The sequence below is a fragment of the Spodoptera frugiperda genome, chromosome 10, assembly GCF_023101765.2.
Source record: "Spodoptera frugiperda isolate SF20-4 chromosome 10, AGI-APGP_CSIRO_Sfru_2.0, whole genome shotgun sequence".
Classification (NCBI taxonomy): domain Eukaryota; kingdom Metazoa; phylum Arthropoda; class Insecta; order Lepidoptera; family Noctuidae; genus Spodoptera; species Spodoptera frugiperda.
In genome coordinates this window covers 2,492,306-2,513,781 of record NC_064221.1, presented here as the reverse complement: position 1 = coordinate 2,513,781, position 21,476 = coordinate 2,492,306, and the positions used below count along the sequence as shown (strand labels likewise).

The 21,476-nt window shown below is 36.7% G+C and overlaps 3 protein-coding genes across 8 annotated transcripts; 1 reads left to right on the top strand and 2 right to left on the bottom strand.

Annotated features, from left to right (window-relative positions):
• Positions 1–391: 391 nt before the first annotated feature.
• LOC118277115 (uncharacterized) lies at positions 392–12,461 on the bottom strand. Its single transcript, XM_050696223.1, has 10 exons — positions 12,200–12,461; positions 10,790–10,981; positions 9,920–10,105; positions 9,476–9,597; positions 6,883–7,064; positions 5,369–5,577; positions 4,111–4,330; positions 3,564–3,690; positions 2,552–2,689; positions 392–1,952 (listed from the first exon to the last, which is right to left on the bottom strand). Exons 1-9 carry the CDS (start codon positions 12,248–12,250, stop codon positions 2,557–2,559), a joined length of 1,422 nt encoding a protein of 473 aa, XP_050552180.1. The 5' UTR covers positions 12,251–12,461; the 3' UTR covers positions 392–1,952; positions 2,552–2,556.
• Positions 12,462–12,596: 135 nt separating this feature from the next.
• On the top strand, positions 12,597–14,441 carry LOC118277135 (dynein light chain roadblock-type 2). The gene is made up of 4 exons (XM_035595838.2): positions 12,597–12,737; positions 12,813–12,891; positions 13,055–13,155; positions 13,613–14,441. The coding sequence occupies exons 1-4, from the start codon at positions 12,735–12,737 to the stop codon at positions 13,721–13,723; spliced, it is 294 nt and encodes a 97-aa protein (XP_035451731.1). The 5' UTR covers positions 12,597–12,734; the 3' UTR covers positions 13,724–14,441.
• Positions 14,442–16,062: 1,621 nt separating this feature from the next.
• On the bottom strand, positions 16,063–21,357 carry LOC118277122 (KH domain-containing, RNA-binding, signal transduction-associated protein 2). Of its 6 annotated transcripts, none has more exons than XM_050696229.1 (7): positions 20,955–21,357; positions 19,440–19,564; positions 18,935–19,044; positions 18,497–18,702; positions 17,572–17,738; positions 17,134–17,366; positions 16,063–16,720 (listed from the first exon to the last, which is right to left on the bottom strand). In XM_050696229.1, the coding sequence occupies exons 1-6, from the start codon at positions 21,166–21,168 to the stop codon at positions 17,145–17,147; spliced, it is 1,044 nt and encodes a 347-aa protein (XP_050552186.1). In that variant the 5' UTR covers positions 21,169–21,357; the 3' UTR covers positions 16,063–16,720; positions 17,134–17,144. The 6 variants fall into 6 exon arrangements, with proteins under 6 accessions (XP_050552186.1, XP_035451710.1, XP_035451712.1 ...); XM_035595817.2 differs by having other exon boundaries at positions 17,149–17,366; positions 17,659–17,840; positions 20,955–21,341; XM_035595819.2 differs by having other exon boundaries at positions 17,149–17,366; positions 17,659–17,738; positions 20,955–21,339.
• Between the last annotated feature and the right edge of the window lie 119 nt (positions 21,358–21,476).

The following is a 21,476-nucleotide window of genomic DNA, read 5'->3' as shown; positions in this document are numbered from 1 at the left end:
CAAAACAGAAAAGAAAAGTAGCATCACTTTAAAAAAAATACTAAGATTTTTTTTTATTGTTTTGTGTCATAATTTATTTTAATTGAATAATGTTTAGTTCTATTAAAGAATTAACCTTCTCTTAAATCCTAACGTCACATTTTTAGGATATCACCCACTACGCTCTCTGCTTACCCCTTTCCCATAATAGAATCATGTTACCCCTCTCCTCCCCAACATAATAAGACATCACTGGATCTTAAAATTATGCGTTTCGGCAACAACTCGACGAGAATATTCATTATTTTAATTAATTAATTAAACATTTAAAGAAATAATTGTAATTAATTTAAATTAACTATGTATTTACTGGGCGACTGTTGCGCAATAAAGCGTAAGGGTTGCGCAACTTCTATAGAATGAAGTTAGCCATTTTTAAAGCGTCTTACCGCCATACTCAAGAGTCATTTAATGGTTACTTAATAAGGCTGCACGATTGGCGCGTTGGGCAACTGGCTGCCGTGCAACGTGTAGTAGCTTCGATTCCCGCACGGAGCAACTCTTGGTTGCTCATTTAAACAAGTTGTTGTTTCGGGTCTGGGTGTCATGTGCATGTAAACTTGTATGTTTGTAAACGCACCCACGACACAGGAGAAAATCCTAGTGTGGGTAAACGTTTAAAAAACAGTAACCCAGTTACTACCAAACGTTACTAAGGATTAGTTTAAGTAATCATTAAATACATCTGAGTGTGGCAGTTATTCACGGAATGGACAATATATTTACGTTTGATGAATTATTCTAGCTAATGTTACGCTTATCGTGGTTGAATTGTAGCATGGAGTCAAGACTATGATTTTTCTTCATGAGACAAGCTGGCAGTAGCCGCCCAGTAAACCCATCCGTATGATATGTGTACTAATAGACAAAAAGCTTCATAATGAAGGGATAACCGCACGTCAAACTACACGAAATCGTCAAATTAATTTCGACTTTATAACAAAACTAGCTTCGAACCAGCGAAACTTCTACCGACGTGGAATTTAAAGCGTCCACAGACTTGCATCGTACGTATCGAACGGATCGCATGAAACGGATTAATTTTACACTGTATCGGCAGCGATCGGATTTTTGGCATCGGCGTTCCGTGTGACGTCATCAGTACGCATCGCATGTAGGCATAGCCGATGATGCGGTCCGTACGATGCGGATCAGTGGACGCAGTTGTATGAGTTTCTATACAAGACAAACTAAAATCCGTTGCGTGCGATACGTACGATGCGGGCCTGTGGACGCTTACTTTTTTTCGACTAATTCTCGGTCGAGTCAAATTTTGTTTTAATCGATTTGGTACTTTCGGAGCATATTAAATGCAATCAAACAATAAAATGTTTTACCTTTATAATATAAGCCATAAAGACGAAATTATTTTAAACAAATTGGACATTTCAGTGTATTTTAACGTGCGGTTATCTCTAAAACGTGTATCGCAGAGTATTAAGGCGTAGACTAGTACAATTTGTGTTTGTCGGTGTCGCTCGCTAGATGGCGTTAAACTATAATAGTTTAAGAATGGAGTGTGAATACAAAATGTACCTTAATGTTTAGTAATTGAAGGTTTAATTTTGTAAAGGTGATAAATTATTTTGTTAAGGCGATAAGGTCCACTTTTGCTTGCGTTCGAGATAGTATTATTCAGTGGGAGATCTTTTTAAATTTTTTGACAGATTTCTACTTTTTAAACATCGTCTTTTTAATGGTCGATATCAATATTATGATTTCTCTCACCACGATGTGTAGAATCATGTTAATTCTTACGATGGTAGTCGATTTCCTTTCGATATAAAACAGACCTTATCGTTACACGATTATCAACCTTATGCAACAACATTATGATTCATTGTACTGATCGTTATTTACCTTTCAACTGCTCTACTTGAAATTACGTAATTTTCAGCTGCAAATAACACAACCTGAAAAAAAAAAAGAAATTATTACTAGCAGTAATAATTTTGGACTAATTATTACTCCTATACGACTAGAACTTACTGTAGGAATTAATATACTTAGTAAAAAAAAAAACATATTTTCTCGATAGTAGAACAAATTACAATGTCTTTTATTGCATATATTGTAGGATACACTAATGATTCCCTAGATTTCAAAATACACGGACAGAAACAACACCAACATTTATTTTCTGCGTCTTGCTCATTTCTTCGACAAAAACAGCTTCAGCGTTATAAAGTTATTCATTTCGCCCTATTTTTAATTTGATTTAAAACAACCAGTTTTTAGCTAGAAATCTAGTTTTATGGTTATTGCCGAAAGAAGCTTTTGAAGGTAAATTTTTCGCTAAACGTCGATCACTAGTGACCGACGTGGGGGTTAGCGTGTTACATAAAAATAAATAAATAAATAAAAATTATTTGTTAATTAATTAATTTGTTGCAAATAAACTGTTTATCTTTCTTTCTTTTATAAGCAAAAATATTTCCACAATATTCTTTGACCATGGGCACAATATCTATACATTTTACTAGCAAAAAGATAAGAGGTAGCAAGTGGTCACCTGTGCTAGTATCGATGTTCGGGCGAGTGCGGGTCGCGTCCCTGTCTGACGGCGACGCCGGCCAGTCGCTCGCACACCGCCTCCAGCTGCGCGTCCAGCATCAGGGACGCGATCTGATCGTCCGTCAACATCTCCACGCTGGAACCAAGGACATCATATTCATTCGTTTCATGTCATCTTTATATATATAATTCTTCTGTAAGTGTGTATGTCACTGAACTTCTCATAAACGACTGGACCGATTTTGATGAAATTTTTTGTGTGTGTTCAAGGGGATCTGAGAATGGTTTAGATTCACAATTTTGTCAGCTGGACATGTTTTTTTAATTAATTTTTAATTTATTAGTAATTGTTGATTTTGGAATGTTTTACATTGGATCCGACAAATTTTCAAATTAAAGACGTGTAGACAGGACAACGTCTGTCGGGTCCGCTAGTAAAAATATATAACAGGTTACTATAACAACAATTATTAATTTCGGTATTTTTAATGGAAGTATAGATAATGGACCGTGTAAACGTAAGTAATACTGTAAATGTAAGGGTATTTTTGAGTAAAATTTAAAATAAATAAACTGTCACATATTCTTTTGTAGATTATACAACGTGTAACAAAATACCCATTTACATCAAGCAGCACTGAAGAATACAGGTTGAATAGACTCTCTACACAAAGTTTCAGCTTAAAATACGACAAAAAAAATGGTACCAAATACTAGGTGTTGCATGGTTCTTGATTTTAAAATCATACAAACGTGTCACAACATACAGGGGTCATTCGACAAAGGCATTTATGAGTAGGTATGGTCGAAATTAAATAAACTCTAACATATTCTGTATTACATTATAAAGTACAAATCATATCATAAACAATCAAAATCAACAGTAAATATGTACTCTACTCCTTTAAATTAAATATAATGTAAGATATGTGCAACGTTGTAGTAAGTTGCGCAACCGTAATTTCTTATATAAAAATGTAAAATTAATAAATAAATATAGTAAATCTTACCTGGCGAGACTGTCGGTGTCGGAGTACCGGTCGTCGCTGTGCGAGGAGGCGGCGCGGGGGGACGCGGCGCGGCGCGGGGTGCGGGGGACCGACATCGACCCGCGACGCTCGCCGAACAGGGACAGGCCTGCGGGACGGTAGAAAGGAAGATGATTCATTTTGATTCCTGAAGTAATTTATTACGGTAGGAAGACAGGTGATTCATTTTGATTCCTGAAGTACTGTATATTATAATTTACAGCTGCGTTATTACTCATTAGTTGAGCCGTTACAAATGTGACTGCAAAGTAAGAGGTTAGATTTTCAGAACAAGCAATCTTATTGAAGTCTACAATTTAATGAACTAAATCGTGCTCTTGAGAGGCAGTTTATTTCTAAAAATGGTTAAATAATTATACCCAGTATAATAGTTATAGGTTCATCCCTTATTACACGTGTTTGTTTCACACTTCTATCAACCCCATTCTAGGATTTAAAATGCATTCTAAATTAAATATGTAGTACCTATTCTACTTTCTGCTAAAATCCCTTCATGATCAGGACTAACCTTGGAACATCTCCTTGACCTTCTCCCCGGTGTCATGCAGCAGTGCGTCGAGGCTCTGTCTCCGCGGCCGGTCGAGGTCCTCCCGGAGCACGTGTGTGCGGGGCGCAGTCCTGATGATACGCCGGGGCTCCGCCGCCGACGCCCGGGACTCCACCGGGCTGGGCGGGGACCACTTCTCCGGAGTCGAACGAGCTCGCAGCGAGCATTTCTCGAAACTCACCTGAATGATATATTATTTTGTTAAGTAAGCGAGGCTCCTGTTCAAAGCTGGAGTAGGAACGGGGTGGTTTTTAGTCAGTAAGAGTCTGACACTTACTCCCGCCTCACTCAAGGCGGGTGAAGTCATTGGGTGATTTTCCCATCTATAAAAAAAGTAAGAAGGAGATATTTTGAACGATAAAGAGTTCATACATTTTTTCTAAGTTACTTCACGTCATGTTTTAACCAATATAGTGTGAAATCTTAAATATAATCGATTTTTAGTCAACTAATTGGTATTGATTTTATTTAGGTTACTTTGTAAAACTATTTTTCTTTTATTACAAGAGAATATTCAATTTCCAATATTTAGGATCAATATACAAACATCTGTACAATTTGTATGATGATATCATAAAAAGTCAATGTTTTTAGAGCCATTTATTTTATTAAATGATGAATGATATAATATTTATTTCCGCAAGTAGGTTACAAAATAACACTTTTTCACGTCAATCTTTGAAATAACTAGATAAGGATGAGGTGTATTTTGAGAAAATAGAAAAAGAACTGCCGAAGAAAATAGAAAGTGACTGCACGGTTGGCGCGGTGGCTGGGCAACTGGCTGCCGTGCAACGTGTAGCGGGTTCGGTTCCCGTACGGAGCAACTCTTTGTGTGATCCACAAATTGTTGTTTCGGGTCTGGGTGTCATGTGCTAACGTGGGGCAACGTTTTCTAAAACAAAAACTGGTTGCCTGTAAAGTCGGTTTTACGGGCGAAGATTTTACGTGACAACGTCTTTTTCTCGGTAGAATATTTAGGCGGAGACAGAGACACAAGCCCGCGCCGATTCAATGCGCCTAATTCTCTAGTGCTGCGCGCGCGGCGGACCGATCCTAGTTGAGTAGGAGAGAGACGCAAGGCATTCGCCGGTCCGGCCTCTCTCTCGTTCGGTGACTCATCGTCACGTTACCGGGCGTTACACTTTTTCATGAGTGACTCCGAGCCGCAATCTAATTTAAGACGTTGTCACGTCAAAAAAACTGCAATCTTCCTTACCTCCTCCGGACTGGAGTAGTCCAGATCGATCTCGGTCCAGGTGTCGCAGTCGGGCAGCTGCCTGGGCCGCTGGTGGTCGGCAGCGCGCCGCAGCCACTCGCGGACACTGGCCTCCGTGCTACTCTCGCACAACTCCTCCAGCTTGTCGCTGCTCGTCGTGTTCGTGTCGCTCGCCGTGTCTGTCGTCGTCGACCGGTCCATTTCTGGAACTTTTTGATAGTTGTTAGTGGTAAGAAAATAAGTACAGTAAAACGGGGTGAATAGGGATCGAGAGGTGAATAGGGACAGAAGAGGGGTGAATAGATAGTATGAAGAATTTCCCTGTACCTATTCACCTCTCTTCTGTCCCTATTCACCTCTCGATCCCTATTCACCCCGTTTTACGTTAGTTAGGAATATACCGTTAAACGGGGTAAATAGAAACAAATCGGGGGTGAATAGGAACAACATTTTGTTGTGTTTTCACATAATTTAGAACTGTTTACACCATTAAATTTTTTTTATTAATTCATTATTAAAACCCCAAAATGCTTTATTAAAATCAAAAATATGAAAACAAACTAATAATCCTAGTAAAAAATGTGTTTCTATTCACCCCTGAGTTTCTATTCACCCCATTTTACCGTTAATGACTTTTTTTTGGGGGTTCTAGTCAGGGGTCTCATGGTGATGCCAAGTAGAATACAATATTATCATTCGTGGTCTTTTAAGAGTGGACTAAGGGACTATGCATTTGACAGATACTCCTGCGACCGACTGCGATAAACTGCGACCTCCAACCCGCTTACCAAGTGTAGAGATATAACCAGTTACGTAGATGAGGCACATAGTAACCTAAAAGGGAACTCCAATCTCACACATTGGTAAAATTTTCTTTGATTTTCAATAAACTATGTATTTCATACTCATTTTTTCATGGGTCGATGACGATGATGAATATATCTACTATATACTTGGAATTTTCGCAAACTGAAAACAATCAAATAACACTGGCCGAAATCGATCCCTAATACTCCTCACTGAGTAAGGAGTATCCAAGTTTTCGCCACTCTATCAACGAATATTCCCTTCTAGCAAAAAAAAAACAGGAGTGAAAATTCGAGCACCCTTAGTACGAGCCTACTTTACGTTTAATACTTTGACTGCCAACAAAATCTGTTGAAGGCAAATCCTCCGCTAGCGCCGGTCATTTTTGCCCCCCATGGCGGTTAATGTGTTAAAAGTAATCATAACGAGAAGCTGATTAGTTGGTTTATTCGAGTCGACCAATCATAGCGCCGAACACTCTCTCGTTTCAATTACTTTAAACATAAAGCAAACTCATATTAAGGGTACATATATACATAACGATGTAGTTTCTTGCTCGTTCTTCTCCATTCGAAGCAACACTTTGGAACGAGCGCCTAACTTCACTGACAGACAGACTGACGGACAATTTAATTTGACGTTTCAAAAGTGCCTTATTTAGGATTAATTGAAATAAATGCTTTGACTTTGAATAAAATAGTCCTCACCATTCCTAGCGGACTGTCTCCTAGACCGGTGTTTATGTATTTCATCGGAGATCCGCTCGAGGTTCCGCAGCGCCGAGGAGTACTGCTGCTTGGCGTCAGCGACCTGTTCCTCCAGGGTCTGGATCCGAGCCTTCTGCGCCTCTAGCGCCGTGTTGATACGAGCCTTCTCCTCAAAGTATGGTCTGCAATTTTGTACAACTAGTAACGTTTTGCTTTTTATATGGAAAAAAATTAATAGAGCAATTTTTCGAGAGTTTAATGTTCAATCAACTTATAATTGATGTCAACTTTTTAGCTAAGGAATTTACGAATCTAAATTTTGGTTTAATTGTACATAAAATTTTCATTGTAACTTTTAATTGTACATAAAATTACTCTTATTATGCTTTACTGTCAAAATAATTAGGATTTAGAACGGTTATTAAAGGGATACATTAAAAAGACATAAATCGGTCAGCAAAATATACAGGGCATATGTCTTTAACATCAAAATTATTGCAAATATTTTAGAATATTATTGGCTATTTACTTAATTTTTAATGTACACATAACAATAAAATAGTTGTAAATAAGGTGAACTTAAAAAATGCCAGCAATACATACTTGTGTAGGTTGCATTTTGCGTGTAATATGAAAATTACTGAAGTATTTAACATTATTTCCATAGTAATGGCATTCAAGCATTCAACAGTAAGTATTTAGTTATTTCAAACTACTGAGAAATAAAGAAAATCTACAATTAACATGCAACTAAAACTAAATGTGACGTTTTCTGGGGAAATAATCATTTATAAAGGTAAGCGTCCACAAGCCCGCATCGTACGCATCGTACGGATTTTAGTTTGTCTTGTATAGAAACTCATACAACTGCGTCCACTGATCCGCATCGTACGGACACAGTCAATACGATGCGTGCGATGCGTACGATGCGGACCTGTGGACGCTTACCATAATGCAACTTTATACTCATTATGAGTATTTGGAAAACTCATTTTAAATGCTTTGTGTTTTGTTTTTGTAACATATAGAAACTTCTGAAAGTATTATTTGGCAAAATAAGCAAGCTTACAGTAAAACCCGCTACTGCCCTTTTTTACTACATTTTACCTCAAACCAAATCATTTTAATGCATCCATAGTGCATTGTGGTCTAAAATGTTATACAGTAATATGTCCTAACTATTTACAATGCACCAGAAAATGTCACAGTTAAAAGTAAAAAGTAAATAAATGCATGCAATAACAAGAGTAATATAAAAATGCGGTACCAGTGAGGTGGCTGCGCCCGGCCGTGCCTGGAAAGAGAGCACTGTGCGACTAGTCAAGCAATACTTGTGCGGTGTTACTGGTGCAGACAAATTATATGATATTTCATTATCTTTTTAACTTATTTCATTGTGATTAGATGATTTTCCACCCTTAAAACAAAGGTACAACTCTACCCCTTCGGAAATTAAAACGATATAAAATTTCTAACAACATATTTTGAATTAATTACTACGTTATCGTCTTACTCACGTAACTGTTTGATGAGGAACTCGTCTAGTATCAACGACACAAGGCGCGGCGTGTGTCTGAATGCTGCTCATGAATATGAGCCTCTAGCATGCTTTGAAATTAGTCGAGTTCGGTTCTTAACTAGCCGATAACATAATAATCAATTTAATATGTCTCACGAAACTTATAATATAATAAAAACATATTTTAATTTTACAACTATTACCAATTTGTCTGCACACACATGTCATAACTACAGTTAGTGTTTATAGTATTATAATCTAAGCTCTTACAACTACTGGGTGTGATAAAGAAAGTCTTGCAAGTAGTCGTCAATGCAAGCATTACAAAGCCTTGGAAATTTAGAAGAAAATAAAATGTATTAAACTTGCAACATTACTGTGATTGAAGTATTAACAAGTTGGTTTACTAATTACATTATTATTTTAATGCCAAAACAAGCCATTGAATACACAGTTTCTGACAAATGTTTATTGTAAGAATCGGTAGAGATGTATGATCAAACTAAATATTTTTTGTTTTATGGTATAAGTCGGTAAACGAGCAAACGGAGCACCGGATGGTGCGCAATCGCCCGCCGCCCATGGACACCCAAAACACCATATGCGTTACAAGGCCTTTTGGGGTTAGGAAAATTTAAGGGTTGTTGAGGAATCGGGGTTTGGGAAAAGGGGAATTGGCCTCCAGTAACCTCACTCACACAACGCAGGCGTTGTTTCACGTCAGTTTTCTGTGAGGCCGTGGCATCACTCGTGCCCATTCGTACCGATGCATGGCTCTCTGACACTTAAAATATTGTCATATTTTCTTGTTAAACGCCAATGGCAGCTGCTGAACATACAGACATACATACTACTCTACAGTTTCTACCCTAATTTAACAAAGACTAAGAAATAAGACTAGAACGACTATCATTACTAGACAATTCTAATCTAAGATCTATTTGACATTGCCAACACAGTTGTCAATCATATCACTCAAGCAATAGAACTCAAATTACATTGCAGAAACTGTGTATGATGGCTTTGTATTTACTTAAAAGATATATAAAGCTATATATCTTTTATATAACGTACCTGGATTTGGCGATATGTCGTTTGAGCGAGCTCTGCAGTTGGTGTACGAGCGTGGAGGCGGCGCGGTGCGCGGCGGCGCGCGTGCGCTGCGTCACCGTCGCGTGCGCACGGTCGCTCTCCGCCTAGTACACACCGTATTGATGACTTTACACCGCATTCCGGGATAATAAGCCTCCCATTTTTAAGAGTGTTGGTCATTATCTCTACACTATATGGGCAGGTCAAAGATTTCAATTTAAAAGAGTGCAGTGGCCCGGTTTCTGTAATTTTATACGGCAACCACAAGAAGAGTAGAGCTATGTCTACTTTATAGTAGTGACACATGTATTGTACCCTTTTTATTGTAGGTATTGTATTGTATTTATTTTATGTATCTGCCATCGCCATCACAACACGGAACAAAAGTGTGCAATCTACATGTGTGTATGTAGGTTCGTTTCCTACCTGGTTAACCCTATGCGTGGCGTGGTTGAGCATCTCCTGCCAGGCGGGGTCGAGCGTGACGCCGGCGCCGCCCTCTGCCAGGCGCGCCAGCCCCTGCTCCGCCAGGTACACCATCTCCCGCGCCGCCGCGTGCGCGCTGTTCGCTTTGTCGTAGGCGACTGTCGCTGTTTGCAGCTCTTGTGAGGTCTGAAATTCAATATTTTATATTTCTAAATTAATTATTATGTTATCGGCTTACTCACGTAATGTTTTGACGAGGAACAGTAGCAGCGTGACAATCGCCGCGTCGTGTGTCGCGGAATGCTGCTCATGAATATGAGCCTCTAGCATGGCTTGAAACTAGTCGAGTTCCTCGATAACATAATAATTAATTTAGTATGTCTCACGAAAGTTACAATAAAATCATTTTATATATTTCTTTATTTTTGGATAGGTAATAAACTGTAGAGTTTCTCTGTATTGACATGTTGTATGAAACAGAATAGAAAATAACTGTACCGACTTGTTTAGATTTGTATTCTGGTAAACAATGGAGCAAAAACCAAGTCAATGGTTCAGTAATTGAATTGATTTTTGCAGTACTTGACACAAAGATTTCACATTTACAGGTGACTTTCGCAAAGAATTTCAAAATAAAAAATGTAATTATTAATGATTGTCCATTATATGTGTAATATAATGGATTATGATCAGCACAAGGTTGGAAGGAAGTTCACAATTGTGGTGGTAACTTCAGTGGTTTAGCTGTAACGGCTATGTTTATAAGAAATAACCATTACTAGATTGGCACAAGACAAGATACATGAGAAAACCCAACTCAAAATAAAGCAGTTATCAGAATATCAGGCTCAAACATTACTAGATACTCACAATATTAGCTCTGAATCTAGCTTCATAATAAGGCCTGGCTTTGTGCACACTGGTACCAAGCTTCTTGGTAAGCTGCTGTATCCGCAGGTGCCCTTCTGCAAGCAGTCTTCGGAATGCCAGCCGAGCCTCGTCCAGCTCAACTTCAAGCCTGTTGATCTCATCTGTCGCAGTGTTTAATCGCTCTAGCTCAATCTGTAAGTTTATTGAGATATTTTATAGGAAACTAGTTGCTACCAGTGGTTGGCCCTCATTTCTGTGCATTAAAAGTATCCTATAACCTAATTCAGCTCATACCCTGTCTATATACCGAATTTTATCAAAATCTGTTCAGTAGTTTTGGCATAATTGACAGACAAACACCCAAACATTTATACTATTGTGAATGGGTGTTATAATGTAATGTGCTTTTGTTACCTTTTTTTAACAACAAAACTGAATAATCAAAGTTAGAATGATAATTATATTATTCTTTTAGTGATTAGCCTACATAAAGAAGTGTAAACCTAGTAATTCCTTGCTTTGCTGCTATAAAAACTTGAATTACAACATATTACTTAACATTTTTTAGAGCCTAAATGCACTTGAACAATTACCTAGAATAGGAAAAGTAGTAAACATATTTTTTATACCAAACACACCTTGAAATAGTAATAAAACAGTTCCTCATTGCTTTTTACAATCACTACAAATACAATGCTATGAGCATTTAATGTACATTAGTATTGCATTTAATTGTTGATGAAGTGAAAGAGGTATGTAAGATTTGTAGCAATTGGTGTTCCATTGTCTCTGCCTACCCCCATGGGAGACAGGCATGAAGCTATGAATGTATGTTAATTCCAGACACTCTTATAAAGAATTTTAGAAAGGATTAAGACAACTAGGTGTTATATCTTTAACTTGGACACAAAAATAATGTTGGTATTACTAGTTAGTAGTTACAACAAAGCCTCAATAAATTGCAGAATTTAGAAATTTAATAAAGTAAGACATGTAACAAACAAATGCATTCAATGTTGTTTATTTACTTTTATTTAAATAAGAAACAATCGTGATCAACATTAAGTATTTTAGAAAAACATTTTAATAGATCTTCAAACTTGATTTTCACATCAAGAATATTTTTCTAGTGAATCTCAAGTCTCAGATATGAAACGTACAAGTCACTAGCAGCGGACGTATGCAATTGTGCCATTGTTTAATTGAGATTTATTCTGTTGCATAACAAAAACATATGATTGTGTCTGAGATTTTATTTTTCTTGCATTTTTTTACGTCTAGCATTAAAAACTCGCTAGGTAATTCAGAACTATATCTAAATAAGCATTAATATAAGATAGGAGGCTTTCATATGTAAAATACAGTTGTCTTATTTCATAAATTACCTCTGAAAATATCGATTATCCCTACCTGAACGCGAGGATCCAAAGCTTCCGAGCATTCGGCGGCGCTATCGTTCATTGTTTCCTCAACACAATAGCATTTTAATAAAATTTAAAGTTATTAAAACCTTCCTTCTTGTTGTTACAATTGTTCTTTTGTGAAATAAACATTATCATCGCTGAAAACAAAAAGAAAAGAAATATCAAATAACTTTGGTTCTCGATTCAATACCGCCCGCTGCCAAAACACAGATTATTAATTGAAATGTCATTTTATACGTCAATAAATTACTAGTTTAGGCGATTATTTAAAAAATGTGTACACCGTCCTTTATGTGTATTCACTTTATAGTAATTTCATTAAAAACAAATTAGACTTATTAATCTTTTTGAAAATAACATTAACAAACCATGTTTTTTAAAGAGTATTTTATTATCTGTGAAAAAATATTTTTTATTCATTCAGTCATTCACTCTTATTTTCTCATTTTTAGACATTTCACATCACAAGTCACAAAAAATCGCAGTTTGTCATCAACGAAGATCGTATTGGAATTTTTAAAATGGTATTTATTTGAATAACTTCTTGATTTTGTCTGTTTTACGCGGTAGATTATTACAATGATTATTGTGCATTACAGGCGACCGAAGTGGAAGACACAATCAAGCGAATCCAAGCCCATAAAGGTGTTATGGGTGTCATCATCGTGAATCACGAAGGTTTGGTCGATTTTTAACATATTTCCATGGTTACAAAGGCATATTATGCAAATCTCGAACTTTCTACCCATGTATACGTTCCGATCAATACTAATATTCACCGTAATTTGTGAAAATTATTGAGATAGATGCAATGTTTCAAATGTTTACTTTCTAATTTCAGGCATTCCTATCAAAAGCTCTTTGGACAATGCTACATCTGTATTATACTCTGGACTGATCGGTCAACTCACTGAAAAGGCTAAGAATGTTGTGCGGGAAATGGTAAATATTTGTTTATTTTATCAACCAAAGCAATCCCTGAAACTTTACCTTGACATTGGCCATAAAACTTGAGTTTTGACCTTAACAAGAGATTTAGCCCTAGCATCTATTAAATCAATTAAGAATTCATTCCAGTATTTTGTTAAATAAGTACATAGAGTACTAGTGACGCAAGACTATTCTTCACCTCTGACTTTTTTTGAGGGGGGAAAATCATCCAATGACTTCTCCCGCCTTGAGTGAGGTAGGAGGGACTGTCACTCTTACTGACTATAACCCACCCCATTTCTTCTCCTGCCTTAAGCCTGAGTCCCAGTAACCTGTTACATTGTCCACAGCTCCGGACTTCTTGACTATACCTTGGAACATGTTTTGTTAGAGAAAATTGTCCCAACATGAGTAATGTTTCAGTTTAATTCTCATAGGTTTTGATCTAATAACAATTTTTGTTTTTCAGGACACAACAAATGAACTTACATTTCTTCGTGTGAGGAGTAGGAGACATGAGATCTTGATTGCACCGGATCGTGAATTCATACTCATTGTCATACAAAACACTTCGGACTAGCTCCACAATGAAACATACTAGCACATATTTAAATTAAGGGGCCTAGGAACCACAGTATTTAATCTTACAGCTGTATTACATATAATTTCAAAATATCACAAGGAAAAAAAATTCCATGAAAATAAGATGGCAGAATATTAAAATATCTTAATACAGTCACTAGATAAAAACAATTATCAAACTGATCATCACACTATTCCCACATTAGAAAAAAAAAATCATACACTGTGATTGGCCCCTTTAAAAAAAGAAGATTGCACTAGCTCAAGGAGTGTCACTAAATATGAATCAATTTAATTTTAAAAGCTTTCATTATTATTAGAAATAATTAATTTATTACTAACAAGAGCATTCCTAAAGTGCCATTTGTGCAATGTCTTTGGTAAAATTGGCAAAATATGTATGGCTAAGAGCTATTGAAGTGACTAGACCTCGATTTGCATGGCAATAGAATATGAAGAAAGTTTGTGCCAAGCAAGGGCCATCAGATTACAGATTGGCAGTTCAAAACGTTGACAGACTTGAAGAATTAAAATAATAATACTTACTAGTTTTAAGTTGCAATTATTTTTACTAGTGATAGGGATAACTTTTTTACAAAATAGTCTTTTTTTTTTTAATTTGTTTTGAGTTCGATACTTCATTATTTTCTTGAAACATTTTGTGATTTTATTTTATTCATGTATTGTAAGAACACTAATAAATATTTATACACATGCTTATGAGTTTAATGTGAAATCTAACAAGAACTCCATTATAGGATTTTCCTTCTTAGCGCCTAATTGGCATAAGATACATAACATCCAAGTATTTAGTCCTATCAGGGATGATATTTGATATTATTCCAAAGGGCTCTCATGTCCCATAAATGCAAAAAAAAAACTATAAATAAATTGAATGTCTGCAGATATTTAAATTGTAACTTTCCTTTTGATCGCAGCGTAAACCGCCCGAGTATACATGTAGTACTCGAATAATTCTTTGTGTTAGACACTATTTATCAAGGAAAGCTATATACTACAAAAAAAAAACACGCTACGATCAATAGAAGTAGATAGCGCAGAGGGAATATCTAGTAATTACTATAGATCACTAATAAAATGGGTTTCTCTGTACTTCTATAAATTTTTAAACTTCAAATCGAAAGATATTGATAGTGATGAATTTGATTGAAATATGTATGTAGATTAAATAGATTTTCAGGGTAAATAAAACGATTATGTTAGGCTGGAAAAAAGATATTTATTGTAAACCTGGAAATAGTACAAGAATATATATTATCAAGAGCAAATAAACATGAGAATGACATGAGAGATGTTAGGGTGGATAAATATTAGTCAATTTAAATGGTCAATTATTAGGAACATGCACAGACAATCATGTTGCACAAATGATGGTGTTTAGGGCCGCAGCAGGCAGTATGAATAAGAATTTCAACATAGAAATTCCATATCTTCCAAAACAAACCAACTTTTGGTACTTACTCTGTAGTAAAACCGTTTTTGAAGTCTTCAGCTAGGCGGTATATTACCAAGTCCATGTTTTTTAGTTTTAGTTCGAGTTTCCCGACTATACTTGGGCTAAGAATAATGAGAAATGTTTATGAACAAACCACACAGGGTAGACAACACCTGGAGCACTGAAGAACACTGTTTTAGTGTCAGTAAATAAGATAAGGGAGTGTGATCTCTCGCGACGGATAGGACGAATGGTAGTCCTGTCAATAAGGTTTGTTTACAAACATTCCACATAGATCTTGGCCAAAGTATAAATAGGTATTCTAGCATGAATTAGTCATTTTATATTGTGTTTAAATTGATACTTAGTATTTTACACGGTCCAGTCTTCTCGCAGCAGTTTTCTTCGAATTTTTATTGATAGTTGTGGAGATTATAGCTGTAGATTTTGATTGCTTAGTTTCAATTATATTTTTCTTGATGTTTTTATGGTTGCACGATTTGGTAATGTGGATATGTGATGCAGACAAACTTGATTTTGTCTGTATTGATTCGAAATTATATGCCACTGGTGGCATTTTTCATAATTGGCTGTTAATAGGCGAGTATTATATCATTGACGTGTAAAAGAGTTACATTGTAACCTATTTGCAAAATAAATATCATTTATCATTTAATGAAGAAGTTTGGTTTGATCTTATACCAAACACAGTTCCTCATAATTTGTGTTGAAGGATGAGAATGAGCTCACCACAATGCACAGACAAGTTTATTTACATTATTTAGAGATTCATTACTTTTCATAACTGAATTCTGTTTTGTACCAATTTAACATTTTTGGGTTTTCTTACCAATTGTATGTATTATAAAATTAAAGATTAATTAATTTGTTATTTTATTTATTTCATAGTCACACAATATTGAATACATTTATATTTTCAACATGTTTCAATGCAATATTTATTGAAGAAAGTGCAAAACCTTTTTTGATACTTTTGTAACGTTTTGGCCAGCAACTTTCTCGTGAATCTAGTCTATGTGCATTTTAACTAATTTAAAACATGTTGAAGGCGTTTTAAGTTTAACTAATATTATTAAAAATTACTTACTAACAAAGTATTCTTTTATAAAATTGCTTTTTTGGAATTTACATATAAATACTTTTATTTCGATCTCTACCTAGTTGAATGCGCGTACGCATTTTACATTTTTTTTTAAAGTCGGCAGCATGTCTATGCTTAAATGCTGTTTGTATTACAAAAACAAATTAAAATTAAATTCTTTTGTCAACAAAATATTTTTTTAAATAATTTTATGCTGTAGATTTTTGATAGAACACAATTTGTGTTGTGATTGGTCCATAAAATCATTATTTTTAGTCAGAGTAACATTTTGTGTACTAGAAAGTTGTATTGTTTTTCTTCTGCCAATTTAAGCGTTTTAATCTTCATTATTTTTCATTGTTTGTTTTATTTATCTTGTAGTTTTAGATCCAATACAACTTTTTTTACTCACCTAATGGGAGCGCTTTTTGACAGTCCTGGAAACAAAAATAGAGGAATAAGTATTTAGGTATAATGTGATAAGTGAACATAGAAATAATAAAAGGCAACATAAATATATCCCAATGTGTTAATTAAAAGCAAAACTAAAAAGGTGTGCACGGGCGCTTTCCAACAATATTTGTTAACTTTGATGGGATGGGACATTATGCAGGGACACCTTGGAACTAGAATCCACATTGACAGCAATGGACGCAACTGAAAGATGACAATATTGCTTTAATATCCTGTATATACCTATGCTATTGATATAATAATACGATCTGGGAGTACCAGCTCAGTTGTAAAAAAGTAGTTAAGTTATATTTAACAGATATCTAAAGCAATACAGTCATCTGCTACATTAAATGAATTGGAGGCAGCGCCGTCGTGCACTAAAATAAGTACGAACGGCAAGTGGCTCTACTTGGGCGGGCGCGCGTAGGGCTCGGGGCGCACGTAGTGGCGCGGCGCGTGGTGCTGCGCCTGCATGGGCGCCTGGCGCCGCGTGCCCACGGCGCGGGCAGACTTGTAGTCGCGGTTGTCCTCCTTGTACCCGTAGCTGTCGTCGTCGTAGTACCGCTCGTGACTACGCTCGTAGTAGAAGTCCGGCTCCGGCGCTGCACCTCGGACTGGGCCACGAATCTGTATAATATAATTCATGTTGCAATCACACTGCACTTTAAAGCCTTTATTGAACTAAGATCTAATACTTCCTTGCTGTGGACGCACGACGAGATGGAGTTTTGACTTAGATAAATTATAATAGGCTTTACACTTCCTGACAACGACAAGATGATGACAACAGGATCCTGGACGCGAGGTAAGTCTGAGTAAGACAAGTACAAACCGGTGGCTCCGGCGGCTGTGCATATACATCGTCGTAGGGGTACGAAGTCTCCATAGCGTTGCGTGCACGGTCTAGGATGCTGATAACCTTGTTCTTGGGCGGCATGGCGCGGGGGATGGGCGGCGCCGGCGGCATGCGGGGCGGGGGCCGGGCGCCGCGCGGCGCACCTGCGGGGGCAGCAGTGGTTGGAGCGGCGCTGGGCTCGAACGAGAACGAGCGCGGGGTCACGGTGCAATTGAAGCTGGGGACGCGCCGCCCGGCCGCGCTGCCTGCCGGGGAAGGCCACGTTATGTATCGCGACCCACGCTCGTCTCGTTGCATTGTGTTAATCAGAGCACTATGCAGTTATGTTACAGGTATCGCGAAACAACGAAGTAACCCAACTTGTATTTGTCATAGTGATAAATAAGTATTCCTATATATAAATTCAAGTTGGGCTATTTGTTTTGCAATCACTGTAACCAAGCTAACAATGTATGGGGTAAAATATTTGCTGTATTCAAGTATTAAGAATCTCAATGTTCGTAGCTATTATTAAATGAATTAGCAACTGAATATCAAAGCACCAATGATTACCATAAAAGGATAAGCAAAGCATTTGTATGGTACAAGAATTCACTGATTAGATCCTACATACTGAACTTTTATTATACTGAGTCCAGAGTTAAAAGAAAACTAAAAAAAAAATGTAATTAATATTGTTTCTAATTTATTATATATCTTTTTTTAAAGACGTTGCCCCACCCTAGGATTTTCTCCTGTGTCGTGGGTGCGTATACAAACATACAAGTTTACATACACATAACACCCAGACCGAAACAACAATTTGTGGATCACACAAAGAGTTGTTCAGTGCGGGAATCGAACCCGCAACCTAGCCACCGCATCGACCGTGCAGTCGTGCAATTTATAAGGCAGTCCATACCTCCTCTCTCAATGTCTCTCATCTGGGTCTGCCAGATCATGTCGTTGGTGTCGGGTACCAGGTACTTCTTGACCTCGGCGAGTGCGTACGCGATGCGCGCGTGAGCTTCAGCGGGCGGCGCCAACGCGCTGATCTCTACGTGCAACTCGTCTGTCAGGTGCGCGTACTTAGGGTCTAAGGAGTTGCGGAGTTCCTCTTCTTTTTGTCTAGGAGAAAAAGAAGATTTCATTTAGAGAAAGCCATGAAAAGAAGTGTTCCTAGGATTAATATTATGTCTACAAACAACATCAACAGCCTATAATAAGTGGGCACTGCTGTCCAAAGGCCTTTTCTCGCATGGAGAAGGTTTGAGCATAAATCACAATATTTATTCTGTTTACCATTTGGTACTAAGACTCAGGGACTAGGAACCCTGCTAAGACTATAAAGGGTACTTACCTATCCCTCATAGATCCTCTGCCTAGAACAGCCATCTTGCACATGGTTTCTTCCTGCAAGTGCTTCATTGTGTTACCCTTGGGGCCTAGTAGCTTGCCAACGAAATTAAACTGTGGAACAAAAGTTGCAAATGTTTTAGATCAGAATACAAGCATTTCAAATCTTATTTGTGAGTTTCATAATTTAACTATTCAATTAATTTTATTTGCTAACAACAACAACATCGTCACGCCTTTTATCCTCCAATGGGTAGGCAGCGATGCATATTACGGCAAGTAATGCCGCTATACAATGTATACCCACTTTTCACCAACGAGGCAGTTATTGGCTTGTGTATATAGTTAACAAATAATTTTGCTGAATGCCAATGTTGAACATATTAATCTGTTCACAGGTGAGCCAGACACATTAGTTAACTTTATAGGTGACATTATAACACAAGTTTTTGCTGTGTATGCAGGCAGGTTTGAAGATTGCATCAACTACTTCGTAAACTAAATCCTACCTTGGGGTGTTCCTTGACTGGCACCAGCACCTTGACAGTCACCTTGGTGGGCTTGTCACGGAACACGTCCAGATACTTGGAATCCTTGCCAGGTATCCTGCCAGATGTCTGGACTTTGCTGACCTCTGGAAAATATTAACAGTTTTATCAATACATCATCATCATCATCGTCAACCGAGAGACGTCCACTGCTGAACAAAGGCCTCCCCCTTAGTCCTCCAAGTAGAGTGACAAAGTTATCAATACACTGTCCACATTATCTGAGAATATTATTAATAGTTTTACAGATAAGTTGTCATATTTAGTGTTACTTTCCATTCTCTGCTCCTTCCCGATGTTATAGATTTCTATTCCCAGATTAGAGTTTATGTTAGCGTTTCCATGACAACAGCTAATCAATTGTTTGATTGACTATACATAATATTACATCAAATTAAACCAAAACATAGATGCAAGCGAGACCATGATGTTTTTTTTTTTATTACCTATATTATTAAGAAGAAATTATTAAAACAATATTATTAAAATAGATGGCACCCACTGGATGCGAGAAGCAGAAGACAGAGAAAAATTGTCATCTCCGGAGGCCTCTACCTTCCATTGAGAGGGGTTCTTGCACCCATACTTATTAAAGCACCGAAAGAGAAAAAGTACCTATGTAATTATTATTTATATTATTTTAATAGTGATTAATGCATTTTATTTTTCTTTATTTAATTGTAAATTTTAAACAAGAAATAAAAGACTTATTTACTGTATTTACATCTCATATGACCTGAATATGAGCAAAATTACAACATGTTGTTAAAATATATACAGAAATATTAATATTTAGATATTAATAAGTAAGATAAAACAGGATTTATTGCACTGTGGTTGATATAAGTCACTATTTGCAGTGTGCGGACTTGATAAGAGTATTTCATACAAAGTGACCTCTAGGTTAATGACCTTTACCAAGCAGGTTTTCCAAATGAGGTTTTATTGCAAAATAGTCTCATTATTTACATTAGTTATGTTAGTTTAATCATTATTTAATTGTATATTAGCTATTAATTAATTGCTGTAGACAACAATTGAAACTTGGCACAAATTGCCACATAGTTTGGCAACAAATCACGTCTTTGGGTTCAATGACCATGAATAAATCATTGTGGTACATTTTATTGAAGACGTTTACAGAGATTACTAATTGTTTGTTTAGCGGTTTAGATAAATAACGGTGCTGAAGACATGTAGATGTAATTTAACAGCGTTCATTACTGACTAATGTAATCATTACAAGAATAACAGTTTTTATTTGGGCGCCATGCTAAGATATTCAATGATTACTCTGACTGCGTTATGTATGATCATACATAACCTATAAATCAATGACTTATACTGTTAGCTGATGAGAAATTAATTAGTAAAGAAGAGTACGTAAGACAAAATTAAGAGAATTTAATATTTTTAGACCGAATGACTCATTTGTCATGGCTTTCGGCAAAAACTTTCTCCTTAAAAGACATTTACCTTGGTCAATGAGTTTTGTGATGATGGGGAACTTAGCATTATTGAGTTTGATTTTCTCGCTGAGTAATTCTCTCATGTATTCACCGGCTTTTTCATTTATTTTAGGATTATCATCGCCATCTTGTTCTTGTTCGTTGTCTATATTTGCATCTTGAGGCGCATTTCGCTTGAAGTCACTGCTGTTGTATCCATTTTTATCGTATTTCTCAGCCATTATTATAGCTTTACTTAAAACTATTATTCACTAGAACCAACTTTAAACACAAAAACAATGTTACAATGACACAATATCAGTGGTTATCACGCATGAAATTAAAATCAATATAGGACGCGGCACGAACGATGAGCCGGGAGGAAAGGAGGTGGAATAAACAATCGCCATTCACTAGCTGTGTTTTTGTTTAATCTGTGGTCTCGGTAAATTGTTTACATCCGGTAGTTTCGGTTATTTTGTGTTGGCTGAATAATGTTGGTAGCACTGTTTTATTGTCTATGACGCATATTTAAAGGCGGAAAGCTAAA

Coding starts and splice junctions, on each gene's coding strand:
- LOC118277135 (XM_035595838.2), top strand. Junction 12,892..13,054: donor CATCATCGTGAATCACGAAG/GTTTGGTCGATT, acceptor TTCTAATTTCAG/GCATTCCTATCAAAAGCTCT. Junction 13,156..13,612: donor AGAATGTTGTGCGGGAAATG/GTAAATATTTGT, acceptor TTTGTTTTTCAG/GACACAACAAATGAACTTAC.
- LOC118277115 (XM_050696223.1), bottom strand. CDS start 12,250: ATGAACGATAGCGCCGCCGAATGCTCGGAAGCTTTGGATCCTCGCGTT. Junction 10,106..10,789: donor CTAGATTCAGAGCTAATATT/GTGAGTATCTAG, acceptor ATTGAATTTCAG/ACCTCACAAGAGCTGCAAAC. Junction 7,065..9,475: donor CGACATATCGCCAAATCCAG/GTACGTTATATA, acceptor ACAAAATTGCAG/ACCATACTTTGAGGAGAAGG.
- LOC118277122 (XM_035595815.2), bottom strand. CDS start 21,168: ATGGCTGAGAAATACGATAAAAATGGATACAACAGCAGTGACTTCAAG. Junction 19,565..20,954: donor CACAAAACTCATTGACCAAG/GTAAATGTCTTT, acceptor AATATTTTCCAG/AGGTCAGCAAAGTCCAGACA. Junction 18,703..18,934: donor AGAGGATCTATGAGGGATAG/GTAAGTACCCTT, acceptor TTTTTCTCCTAG/ACAAAAAGAAGAGGAACTCC.